The sequence below is a fragment of the Capsicum annuum genome, chromosome 3 (assembly GCF_002878395.1).
Source record: "Capsicum annuum cultivar UCD-10X-F1 chromosome 3, UCD10Xv1.1, whole genome shotgun sequence".
Taxonomy (NCBI): domain Eukaryota; kingdom Viridiplantae; phylum Streptophyta; class Magnoliopsida; order Solanales; family Solanaceae; genus Capsicum; species Capsicum annuum.
In genome coordinates this window covers 10,251,214-10,264,563 of record NC_061113.1, presented here as the reverse complement: position 1 = coordinate 10,264,563, position 13,350 = coordinate 10,251,214, and the positions used below count along the sequence as shown (strand labels likewise).

General features: G+C 39.0%; 1 protein-coding gene across 1 annotated transcript; it reads right to left on the bottom strand.

Annotated features, from left to right (window-relative positions):
• Positions 1–7,979: 7,979 nt before the first annotated feature.
• Positions 7,980–8,783, bottom strand: LOC107865576. The gene is made up of 2 exons (XM_016711814.1): positions 8,362–8,783; positions 7,980–8,295 (listed from the first exon to the last, which is right to left on the bottom strand). Exons 1-2 carry the CDS (start codon positions 8,781–8,783, stop codon positions 7,980–7,982), a joined length of 738 nt encoding a protein of 245 aa, XP_016567300.1.
• Positions 8,784–13,350: the final 4,567 nt, after the last annotated feature.

The window sequence follows — 13,350 nt, the reverse complement described above, 5'->3', positions numbered from 1 at the left end:
CACTATCCTATTTCAAATAATATGACTTATAGATGACCCTCAAATTGTTAATTTCTAGAAAATCTTATATATGATTCATCCTTAGATAGCAAATTAAAGGCGTCCCTTCAAATCGTGTGCTCTCAATACATTCAAATGTTGAGGATATCTCGACGCCATCGTTTGTGTCTTGCGTGTCAACAGATAAAAATGATGATAATATCCTCGACACCAGCGTTGTGTCTTACGTGTCAACAGATATATTGAATGCTGATGATATTCTTAACGCCAGCGTTGGGTCTAACTCATCAATAGCTATTGAATGATGATGATATCCTTGATTCCAGAGTTGTGTCTTGTGTGTCAATAGATATATTGAATGCTGATGATATCCTCGATACCAAAGCTATGTCTAGCGCGTCAATAGATATTGAATGATGATGATGTACTCGACACCAGCGTTGTGTCTTGCGTGTCAACAGGTATATTGAATGCTGATGATATCCTCAACTCCAGCGTTGTGTCTAGCACGTTAATAGATATTGAATGATGATGATATCCTCGACGCCAGCATTGTGTCTTGCGTGTCAACAGATATAAAATGATGATGATATCCTCGACGCTAGTGTTATGTCTAGCGTGTCAACAAATATTAAATAACCTTCTTGGCCGATGGTATGAGATGGCCCTCTCGGCAATGATATGCAATGGCCATCTTGGCAATGATATTTAATGGCCCTTTCAGCAATGATATGCAATGGCCCTCTTGGAAATGACATGCAATGGCTCTTTCAGTAATTATATGCAAAGTCCCTCTTTGCAATGACATGCAATGGCCCTCTTGGCAATGACATGCAATGGTTCTTATGATAAATTAAAAATAGTTTTACCTGAAATTATTTGTCAGGGTCTTGCTTTCTACATGTACCTATACTCAAGGTAGAAGATTAGTAAACACAAAGTCACTTTTGCTAGTGACTGTTTTTAGAAAAATTCTAAATACAATATTTGTAAAAAAGATAAGACACTTTTGTTTGTCCTCCATTATCTCAAGAAATGAGATGGACATTTAAAAAGGTCTTCAATATATGGGTACTAAACCCATTTTTAGGGCTACCCAAAAATACCGTTCTTGAGCATTAGTGCTTTGGTATGGCTCCTAATTTGCCCGGAGATTTTTAAAAGAGACTCTTATTTTTGTGTATTGGTCCCAGCGCCCACAAAAAATAATTAGTTTGAGTGAAACTACTCCGTGTTGACCTCCTTTGATCCTTGATTTTTCCTTCGCCATCTTTCAGGTATTTCATCATGTTGGGACTTCCACCCATGACTCTCCGTCCTAATTGATGTCTAGGCAATCACTAAGTAAAAGATTTATATAGATTTTTTGAAAGTACTCTTAATTTTTAGAAAATAGTTTTGAGAACTCCTGCAAAACTTTGAAAAATCTCTGCCAATCATGTCATGTGCTAGCTCAACGACCTTCTTTCTCTTGATTCTAATAATGTTCGACATTTGACGGAGGATAGCTAGGGATTCAGCATTGTCGAGGATCTCTACCAGAGTTTTTATCAAAGACGAAGATTCAGTCTTCCTAGACTTTATCACAGGTGATTATTATCAAATCTCAACTTTGACCTCTAGTGCTGGGGAATCTGAAATATATTCCAGTATTTGATTGAAATTTTGAGGCCTCCCTCAAAATTTCTGCCCCAGTTTAAAGTAGTCTGAGATAATATCATCTTGAGTGGATCTGAAGTCTTTGCTGATCTTCATTCTCTTTGTTGGATGTTGATCTTCTCTTGTGTATTTTTGAGATTCCTTCTCGAAAATTCTGCCCCAGTTTTTATTTTCTGGGGTTATATGATCGAGCTGTTGGGGCGCCTACATATCCCGTTGAATCAGGAATCAGGTCAAACATAGTTCAGGACTACGCTAGGGATATACAAAAGAAATTAATGGGTTGACCGAAGCCGACATAGGCCGCCTACGTATCCTTTTCTTGGGAATTCAGGTCATCACGTAGTTCATACATAAAGGGAAAGGATAAATTTTCTAAGGGGTTGACTGAATCCGACATAGGCTGCCTACGTATCCCTTTCTTGAGAATTCAGGTCAAACGTAGTTCGTAAATAAAGGAAAAGGTGTTCTAGGCAACTACACGTAATAAAACACATTATTACACGGTGATTACAGATAAACTAATAACTACAAAACTAGAACTCCCTTCAAACATTGTATCTTTTCACCGCATCAAAATTGATTGGTTTGGTCCACTCATGGCCTTCCATCTCAGACAAAATCAGAGCCCCTCCAGATAGTACCTTGCGAACTATGTATGGACTTTGCCAATTTGGAGCGAACTTGCCCTTGTTCTCTTTTTGGTGAGGGAGTATGCATTTGAGAACTAATTGCCCAACTTCAAATGTTCGAGCTCTCACTTTCTTGTTGAAAGCACGAATCATCTTGTGCTAATATAACTGACCATGACACATGGAAACCATTCTCTTTCCATCAATCAACATGAGTTTTTCACAATGAGTGCGAACAAACTCTTCGTTACTTAGTACGGCTTCTTGAATAATCCTCAGGGAATGTATTTCAACCTCCGTAGGTATCACAGCTTCATTCCCATAAACCAGCAAATAGGGAGTTGTCCCGATGGAGGTTCGAACTATTGTGCGATATCCTAGCAAAGCATAAGGTAACACCTCATGCCATGATCTATCATTTTCGACCATATTTCTTAAGATCTTCTTGATGTTTTTATTGGCAGCTTCTACAGCTCCATTCATCTGTGGATGATACGCGGTCGAGTTGCGATGCACGATTTTAAACTGATCATAAATTTCTTTCATCAAGTGACTGTTCAAGTTTGCCCCATTATCAGTAATGATTGATTCCGGCACTCTAAATTGACAAATCAAGTTATTCCTGATGAAATTTGCAACCACTTTCTTAGTGACGACTCTGTATGACGCAGCTTCGACCCACTTAGTGAAGTAGTCAATGACAACCAAAATAAATCTATACCCATTCGATGATGATGACTCTATTGGTACGATAACATCCATGCCCCCAAAAGGCCAAGGTGAATTCATTGCATGAAGCTCGTGTAGAGGCATTCGAATCAAATCTCCGTGTGTCTGACATTTTAGACATCTTTGCACATACTTACTACAATCATTCCCCATAGTTATCCAAAAGTAGCCGGTTCTCAGGATCTTTTTGGCAAGGACGAACCCATTCATGTGGGGTCCACAAACTCCTATGTGTTTATCAATTTATTGGCTTTCGCAGCATCTACGCATCTTAAAAATCCTAAATCAGGCGTTCTCCTAAAAAGAAATTCCCTACTTGGAAAGTAGTTTTTTGCCAAACGCCGAATTGTTTTCTTTTGGTTGTTGCTGGACTCTTTAGGATATATTCCAAATTCTAATTACCTTTTAATGTCATAGTACCATGCCTTTCCATCGGGCTCCTTTTCAACATGTGCAGAATGCGCAGGTTGCTCCTTCAAGCTTATTTCCAAAGGATCAATTAACTCTGATCTGGGTGCCGAATCATGGAGGATATAGTGGCCAAAACATCAACAAACTCATTTTGTATCCTTGGGATATGTCTGAAATGAACTTATTTGAATTTTCCACATAATTCCTGTACCAGCTAAACATAAGGTTGGAATATTTTACCGCTCATTCTCCCCATACCTGGTGAATCAGCAAATCTAAATCCCCGATGACTAGCAATTCACGAACACCTATATCAAGTGCCAATTTGAGACCTAGGATGTAAGCTTCATATTCGGCCATGTTGTTAGTGCATGGGAAATGTAACTTAGCAGTTACTGGATAATGTTGACCTATTTTTTAGACCAACATTTCTCCGATTCCTAAACCTTTGAAGTTGACCACTCCATCAAAGAATAACCTCCATCCAGGGTAAATTTCTATAATGTCTTCTCCCACAAATAGAATTTCCTCATCTAGGAAGTAAGTTCGAAGTGGTTCATACTCATCATTAACTAGATTCTCTGCCAAATGATCTGCCAAAGCTTGCCTATTGATTGCCTTTTGAGTTACATACACGATGTCAAACTCGCTCAGCAATATTTGCCGCTTGGCTAGCTTTCCTGTGGGCATGGCCTTCTGGAATATATACTTCAATGGATCCATTCTCGAGATGAGGTATCTCGTGTACAAGACAGATAATGCCTTAACTTTTGTGCGGCCCAAGTCAAAGTGCAACATATCCTTTCTACAAGAGTATAACAGGTTTCACATGGAGTAAACTTTTTACTCAAGTAGTAAATGGCTTTCTCTTTCCTATCGGTCTCATCATGTTTCCTGAGGACACATCCAAAAGTATTTTTTAAGATTGACAGGTAAAGCAATAATGGAATTCCTTCTCTTGGTGGAACCAAAACCAACGGTGCAGACAGATAATCCTTAATGCAGTCAAAAGCTCTTTGACATTCTTTTTTCCACTCATTCAATGCATTTTTCTTCATTATCTTGAGAATTAGCTCGCATATGACTGTCGATTGAGCGATGAACCTGCTAATGTAATTCAAACAACCCATGAAACTCATAACTTCCTTCTTGGTCCTCGGCGGTGGCAAGTCCTGGATTGTTTTGATTTTGGATGGGTCTAACTCGATGCCTCTTCTGCTAACTATGAACCCCAACAACTTCCCTGATGGCACACCAAAAGCACACTTAGCAGGATTTAACTTCAAATTGTACTTTCTTAATCTGTTGAAGAATTTCTCCAGATGAGTCAGATGATCTGAACTCTCGCGGGATTTGATAATTACATCATCCACGTACACCTCAATCTCTTTATGTATCATATCATGGAAAATTATCGTCATAGCGCTCATATATGTTGCACCCGCGTTCTTGAGACCAAACGGCATTATCCTATAATGATAAATACCCCAGGGCATAATAAAATCCATCTTTTCTACATCTTTCTCATCCATCAATATTTGTGATACCCGACGAAACAATTAACGAATGACTGCATTTCATGCTTTGCATAGTTATCGATGAGGATGTAGATGTTGGGCAACAAAAAAATTATCTTTAGGATTGGCTCTATTCATGTCTCTATAGTCAACACAAATTCGAATCTTGTCGTCCTTCTTCGGCACAGGGACGATATTGGCCAACCACGTCGGATATTTTGTGACCTCCACAACCTTAGATTAGATTTGTTTTGTCACTTCTTCCCTGATCTTTAGACTTAAATATGGCTTGAATTTCTGCATTTTTTGCTTGACTAGATCAAACTCTGGATTATCAGTAACTTATGCGACACAATATTGGTGCTCAATCCCGGCATATCATCATAGGACCAAGCAAAAACATAAATATATTCCCGCAACAGGTGAATGAGCTCTCTCTTTTATGCTTCCACCAGGTGGACGCTGACACTTGTTTCTTTGATTTCATCATGATCTCCGAGGTTGACTATTTCAATTTCCTCTAGTTTAGGATTTTCTCGGTTCTCAAACTCTTCTATATCTTCAACTAATTGTTCCTCATCACCGTTCTTTCGATCATCATCATTCCCTTTATTTTGTTTGTCTAAGCTTTGACATGACATGACATTGGCAGATTTTAAGTCACTGTTACTGTAATGGACAAACAAACCAAGTTAGATGATAATGAGATAATAAAAAAATATACGAATAAGAATGTTTTAGGAATAATAATTTTTTTTAAATGAATGAAGGCCTTTTCAATGAAATTTGTGAGATAATTACAAAACCATGGCTCATGACTCACGCAAATACAAGTCCATGCCTTTTTGAAAGCAGTAAAATACAAAAAAAAAAGTTTTAAGATATAAAGGGTGGATTGCAAGGCCTCTTTCGGATCATCACCGATTTTAAAACTATTAGTAATTGCCCTTTCATTTACCACGACGGGCGACGGGTTATGAGTGGAGTGGAGGTCCAATTTTGCAAGGCCTCCCCTGGCACAATCTTCTTCACCCCACCAGACTTTGGGAAATCTTCTGGTACAGCATTGTATCCCTCGAACAAATCTCTTATCCCATCCTCAAGACCATCATCATTCGATACCTCCTGTACAGGAAATGACTGGTACAGGAGCGGAAATGGCCTACACAGACTCTGATCTGACTTATCCTCAACCACATCCTTCTCGGTAGGCTGATATCCTAACCCATACTTAGAGGCTTTCTCTAGGATCATAACAAGCTCAATAATTCCTTGTAGATTCTTACCCAAACCTCGACCAGGCTCGAATCCATTTCTTAACATCACCATCACAATTATTTTGTAGACAGAAGGCATTGGCGCTTTGAGCGTCAGGTCCTTCTCCACAGCATTTATAATTTCAACCGTATAGAAACTACTACCCTTTGGAACATGTTCAATCACCGGCACATAACCATTAGGATGATCCGTTCGGCTTCCTTCCCCTTGGATGACTACTTCATGATCCTTCCAAATGAACTTCAATAGTTGATTAAGGGGTAATGAACAGGGCCTTTGCACTATATATCCATGGTCTTCCCAAGAGAAGGTTGTAGCTAGGATGAATATCCATAACAAGAAACTTAGTTTTGAACTCAGCAGGTCCCATTTAGATGTACAAATCAATTTCTCCTATGGTATCTCTCTGTCCTCCATTGAATGCTCTCACATTTATGTGCTTTGACGAATATTTCCCAAATCATAGCCCATTTAAACCAATGTGAAGAGGGGACAAATATTCACACCAGATTTGTCATCTATTAATACCTGATTAATTGGATAATCACGGTAAATGATAGTGATATGCAACGCTTTGTTGTGCATCGCTCCTTCAAACGACAACTCTTCATCACTGAATGATATGCGATGATTCCCCATAATGTTTCCTATCATCGCAGCCAGGTTCTTAACACTCATTCTTGTGGGAACATACACTTCATCTTAGACCTTCGATAAAGTTTGTCAGTGGTATTGCAAACTTATTAATAGTGCCAAAATGGAGATTTGGGATAGCGTCTTCTGTAAATGTTTGGCAATTGAATAATCTTTGGGTTGCATACGCCTCCAAAATTCCTCATCCTCCCCTTCAGTGATTGGCCATTTCTGTGAATCTTTTTTGTTGGTCAATTCTTCAAGGATGTAGCATCGTCCCGATCGCGTCATCCCTTAGGCAGTAGCGGTTTATACAATAAATTCCTTCCTTGGCGGGGGAGTGTACACTTGGATCGGGGCCATCATTACTATAAATGGGGCTTTCTCGTTGATACTTAAGGCAACCACAACTCTCTCTATCTTTTCTACCTCTTCCGCCCTTTTGCACTCTTCTGAATTCACCTTAGTAATAGTTTTGTCAGACGCCTATTCCCCTTCCATTTCAATCATGTTAACTGTAGGTCTCCCATGATTAGGCAATAGGTTACTGTTGACATTTGGCATCGGTGACTAAAGCGTGATGACCCTTTGATCAATCAGATCTTGGATCCTGTGTTTCAAGATAAAACAGTCCTCGGTACCGTGCCCTGTTGCTCCTGAATGATAGGCAAAATTTTGATCAGGATAACAAAATTGGGAGTTGGGATTGACAGGCTTTGGCTGGATCGATTGTAAGTGACCGGCATTCTTTAATCTTTCAAATAGTTGGGTGCGACTTTTAGCAAGTGGCGTGAAGTTTTGGGGAGGTTTCTTTTCGATGTTTAGATGCGGAGTGTTATTGATTTTGATTTGCAGGAGGCACTTGATGATAATTTGGAGGTGCTTGGATGTTTTTTCGGATATTTGGAAGAGTGGATTGGAAATTAGGATGATAATTCGGCAGTCGAACTTGACATTGGGGAAAAATATTTGGCTGCGAAGCTTGGAATTGGGATTGGACATTTGGGAGTGGAGCTTGGTACTGGGGTTGACTATTTGGGAGTGGTGTTTGGTACTGGGGTTGGACATTTGGAAGTGAAACTTGGTATTGGGGTTGGGTGTAGAATACATGCTGAAAGTTTTATAATGGCGGAGAAGAGAAAATGTTCCTAGTGTTGAACGTCTTTTTTATTTTTGCAATAGAATCAGCAGAAATCATGCCTACATCCTTCTTTTTCTTCTTTGAGAACATAGCAGTTTCGGATGATGTTGGGGTCGTGATAATTTTTCCAGTACGAATACCTTCTTCCAGTGATTCCCTGATTTTTACCAAATCTGCAAAAGTTTCCTTGACAGCAGACACCATCCTGGTACAATATTCTCCTTCTTGAGCACGAGAGAACACAGATACCATTTCTTCCTCGGACATGGGGGGTTGCACTTTGGCAGCTTCCTTCCTTCAACAAAAAGCATAGTCTCAAAAACTCTCATCACTCTTCTGTTTGATCCGATCTAGTGAATACCGGTCCGGGACAATTTCAATGTTAAATGCGAATCTGTCGAGGAAACCCTTGGCCAATGCTTTCCAACCAGTCCATTTTTTTGGCTGCTGAGACATGAACCACTCTAAAGCTTCACCACTTAAACTTCGGATGAATAGGCGTATCAATAACACCTCATTTTTCCCAATCCCTACCAGTTGCTCACAGTACCTCCTCAAATAGGACATTGGATTCCCAGCACTATCAAGCACTTCAAACTTGGGGACTTTGTACCATTTTGGTAGATCTACTCCAGGGTGAACACATAAGTCATTGTACCCTAAACCATCATGGTCCCTCTCTCCATGAGATTCTTTGATCCTCATGATCTCTTCATTCATAGCTAGCAACCTCATTTCACGCTCGGTCCTCCAATCTTTCTCCTTCTCTTCGTAATAGTCCATCTCGGGATTATGAAGGGGATTATAGATGTCGGGGGATATGATGGCATGAGGGGGCTTTGGAAAGGAGGCTTGATTTTGCGGATGAAAGGAAGTTTGTTGGTAGAAGGGGAGGATGTTTTTAAATTTAGAAAGGTTTTGTAGAATTTACGAGTGGTTTGGTGGAATTGGAGGAGAATTCTGTGGATTTGGAAACGAATTTGGTGGATTCAGAAATAGATTTGATGGATTTTGCGGGTTTGGAAGAAAATCTTGTGGATTTAGGAATGAATTTTCTTGATTTGAAAATGTGTTCTGGGGATTTGGGAATAGATTCGAAGATGGGTTTTGTGGGGTTAGAGATGGATTTTATGGATGGTAGGCATCTAGGTTATTTTTGCGATTGGTATTTTAGACAAGTGGAGGGGCAGAGACGGATGATATATTATTTGGTTGATCCTCGAGAATAGGTATACTAAGGGAAGGGATTTGGAGTGGAGACCCGTGTCCTCCTGAAGCTGAACTATTAACAGTGACGGCCAGGTGAGCCAAATCTCAAGTACGATTTATTTCCTCCTGAAGCATTTCAAGCTTTCTTGCGAGTTCCGTAATCATCTCATTCTGTTCCACTATTAGATTGTCCCTGATGGTCAATGCATTTTCTTCTTTATTTCCAGTCATTATTGAATGATGGTCAAAGGATGGGATTTTGTGCGCTTTTGACTAGGTGAAGTAGGGATGTTTTACCAGCTTATATCAACACAGAGTAGTTTCTACTATCTGTTAAGTAAAATAACTCAAAGGCAGATGTGTTAGTTTCCGTATGTGATAAGTAATGTAAAATATTTGAAAAGAAATAACCACATAGAGTTGTTTGAGTCTTACCCAAATTCATCCATAGGAGTATAGCGGATAAACTTGCCTTTGATCCAAATAAACACACATAAGCACATAAGACAATTATATCACACAAAATATTATAATAATGCGTATCCTAACTGGGGTGACCTTTTTTGAGCCAAGGGTTCAGGCCTAACGATTTTGAAGAAAATAAATGCTTCCTTAAAGTCAATCCATTATCCCCTAACTTATATAGACACAAAAAAGGGCATAAATGCCTAAAAAAAAATAACAAAAGAGGGATACAATCTTTAGGAAAAAAAGGAAATAACATGAAAGAAAATAAGTTCCCGTTCAGGGGAAATAGAAAAACTAGCTATCGGAGGCTCCTTCGTCTGTCTTTGCCTTCTTTGCCTTGTTCACCTCCTGTGCTATTTGATACCTATTGATGATCAGATGACTCCCGCATAACTGTGACTTGCTGTCGTAAGTCATTTTTTCTATACGATCAAGTTGAGAGGCCATGCTATCATCCAAAGCGATTAAACACTGCCTAGCATCATCAGCCTCTTGCCTAGCTCTTTTTAACTCTTCCCTCAACATACGTATTGTTAAAGCATCTTCTACATGTATCTGTCGGTGCACGATTTCACTTTTCTAAAATTCATCCTGAAGCCTGTGGAGTCGGATTTGATGCTCGGATTCTATATCCACGATCCAAGTGGGCACGTTCGGCCCCGGAATCAATGCTCTGGCGAGGCTCTTTTTTAACCACTCCTTGTAAGTGTCGCTGACTTCATGTTCATACCCTATACGGGAAGAGACTTCCTTCTACCTTCTCCTTATCCATCCATTTATCATGTAGTCTTTGAGCGGGGGCTCGCTTTCATCATATTCGGTGAAGAATCTAAGCATAAAATCAATTTGAGGCGTCTCCTGCTTGATCTCGAATTGCCTAAGAACTCTGCCAGGATTGTAGGGACGGGTTCCCCTGAGACCCGAAAGCACTAGAAAAGGCCACTCGCCCCCTCGAATAATGTATTTCCCTGAATGAAGATAATTAAAGGACCATTGGACATCGTCATCTCTTAATTCTCCAAGAGTCTTAAACCAAAATTCATGAGATGCTTCCCTTTTGAACCCGTGTAAAAACAACCACATGTCGTGCGATTCTAGCAGATTCCACCTTATTTTGTGGTTAAGTTGTGCCGTTCTAGGATTTTTCACCAAATGCATCATCATCCACCATTGTAATATAAGGTTGCAACCTTGAAAGAAATTATTCTCGACTTGACACCTTCCCAAAGCTAGATATAGGTCGGCGACAATCATAGGAGCTAAGTTGTGGAATACCTTTTTAGAATTGTACTCCATTCCAAAGAAGAGTGCATGGGTCACTGAGACAACCCTCAAATGAATTGTGTCATTTTCCCCTTGTGGGAACACCATGGTTCCAAGTAGGCCTACCGCAAACGCAAAGGCTCTCGTCTCCTTCCATTTTGCTTCTGACTCATATTTACGCCCAAATGTTTTAAAAGCATTAAATCTCCTGAACCGATGATACAAATCACGAAAAGTGATATTTTCTCCATCACGTTCTCCTATCCAGGTGTCGTCGTCAGTTAAAAATACCTCTTTGATCTTTTGACGATCCTACACAATCGGGACTAAAATGTTCTTATCAGGTGTCTCCCTTCTCTTAAAACACATTTTCATACTCTCGTAACAAACCAATACCTCTTCAATGGTGGGAGTCAATTCAACATCCCCAAAGTGAAATACCATATTCTGATCATCCCAAAAAGTTGTTAGTACATGGATCATTTTGGGCCAAGCGTCCATCTCGATCAAAGAAGAAAGATGCCCAATGTGTGTTCTAACAATCTTTTTCTCTTCTGCACTCATGTGGTCCCACCATAGTTTCAAGAAATCATCAGGTGTAGTAACCATCTTGAACTTTTCGTGGGAATGTAGTTGAGCCATATCCTACATGAAAGCAAACAAAGATAAGCCTTCCCCGGACGCCAAAGGATAATGGGTTGAATTAGACAAGCATGTATTTTTTTCAACACATAAATATTATTCGTCTGTAATTGACTCGGGGTCAATACACATAGGGCAGGTTTTCTAATGGTCCCAATACCCCGCTCGAGTACTGGGTCGTTCTAAGCTAATGCCTAAAATAGGGTTTTGGTTTCGTTCTATCCTCGATATCTAGAGTGGGTTTGAACACTAGTTCTCAAGAGGACAACTTGAGTTTGAAAATACGAATAGCGTTAGACGACTCACGTGCTAATAAGCCATTCACATTTCCAACACATTTTAGAATTGAACAGCAGGGGTCGGGACATCCACGAAATCCCAAAATAGTTTAAATAATGCAGAGATATGCCATGAGATGCGATAGTTAATATTTACAAAATCGAAACATATAAACACATAAACAGTTAATCAAAAGACGAAATCAAACATTTGGTTAGAACCTAGTTCGAAAAATCCCCAGCAGACTCACCATTTTTGTTTTGCGAAATTGACTTTTGAAAGAGAGTTGCCACTTAATTTTGAAAAAGGAATTAAGAAACCTTTGTAATGTACTTAGACAATTCAAAACAGAAAAATCGTTTAAGTTAATAGATTTTAGATAAGCGGTTCCTATTAACGTTTTAGGAAGGTGTTAGGCACCTAAAACGTCCGCTAACTTGCGGTTATCCGGACTGTTTGAAAATTGTCTTTTGATTAACTTTGAAAAAAGTTTTTTTTTTTTTGAAAATAAAAGTGATTTTAGGAATATTTTGGTGTTTATGCAAAACTAGTTTTTTAGTGACTTAACTAAGGATTTAACTACGTTCGCCAAGCACACGTAAAGCAAGTAAGCAAATAGAAAAAAGGAAAAGGGGAGAAGTAGTGATTTAGGCTTTTAAGCCCAAACCGTCGACCCAGTCCTAATCTAGTTGGGTTTTTGACCCATTCTTTCGCCTGTCCTAATTCTTTGTTTTCGAGCTCCTTTTCGGCTTTAGTTTTCACTTCACTTGTATTAAATATAACTTTGGCTTCGAGGTCCAAATGAATAAATAAAATAAATAAAGACAACAATAAATAAACTAAAATAAAAATAACAGATGAGACTTTTGTCTCTTGGCCACTTCGAATGTAGGACTTTAATCCATTTCTTCTTCTTTCGACTCCTTGGTTTCGGTATGCCACAAGGTCGAACTTTTGAAATTTTTCCCTCGAAGTTTGACTCAAAAAGAGAGGCCTCATTGGCCTCTAATCAATGCAAAGGAAAGGAAGCCCATTCGGAATCCGGATGGAATTTCCATGCAAAACAAGAAAAACAAAGAAAACATTAACACATATCCGATTGAGAAATAAAAGAAGGAAAATGAGTAACTAAAAAACTGAATCTTTTATTATGAATACATTCAAAATCCCATAGGATTAGTTGGAAAAGTAACAAAAGTTTAGAAATATAGAGCAAAAGAAAGATAAATAAAGACAATCGGCTCAAGAAAAGGTCATGCTTTGAGCAAAATAGGAAAAGGTACAATCCTGAGTAAACACGTAACAAGAAGCAACAAGAATAGAAGGGGAAAACGCCATTTTTTGCAATTTAGACACAAAAATTAAACCAGTAAATATGGAAAATCTAAATTTTTTCAACGAACATACAAAAAATCCACAAAATTAGTTAACACAAGTATGATGTACACAGCAAGTGGACAAGAGCTCAAATATTATGAACCAAATGAAT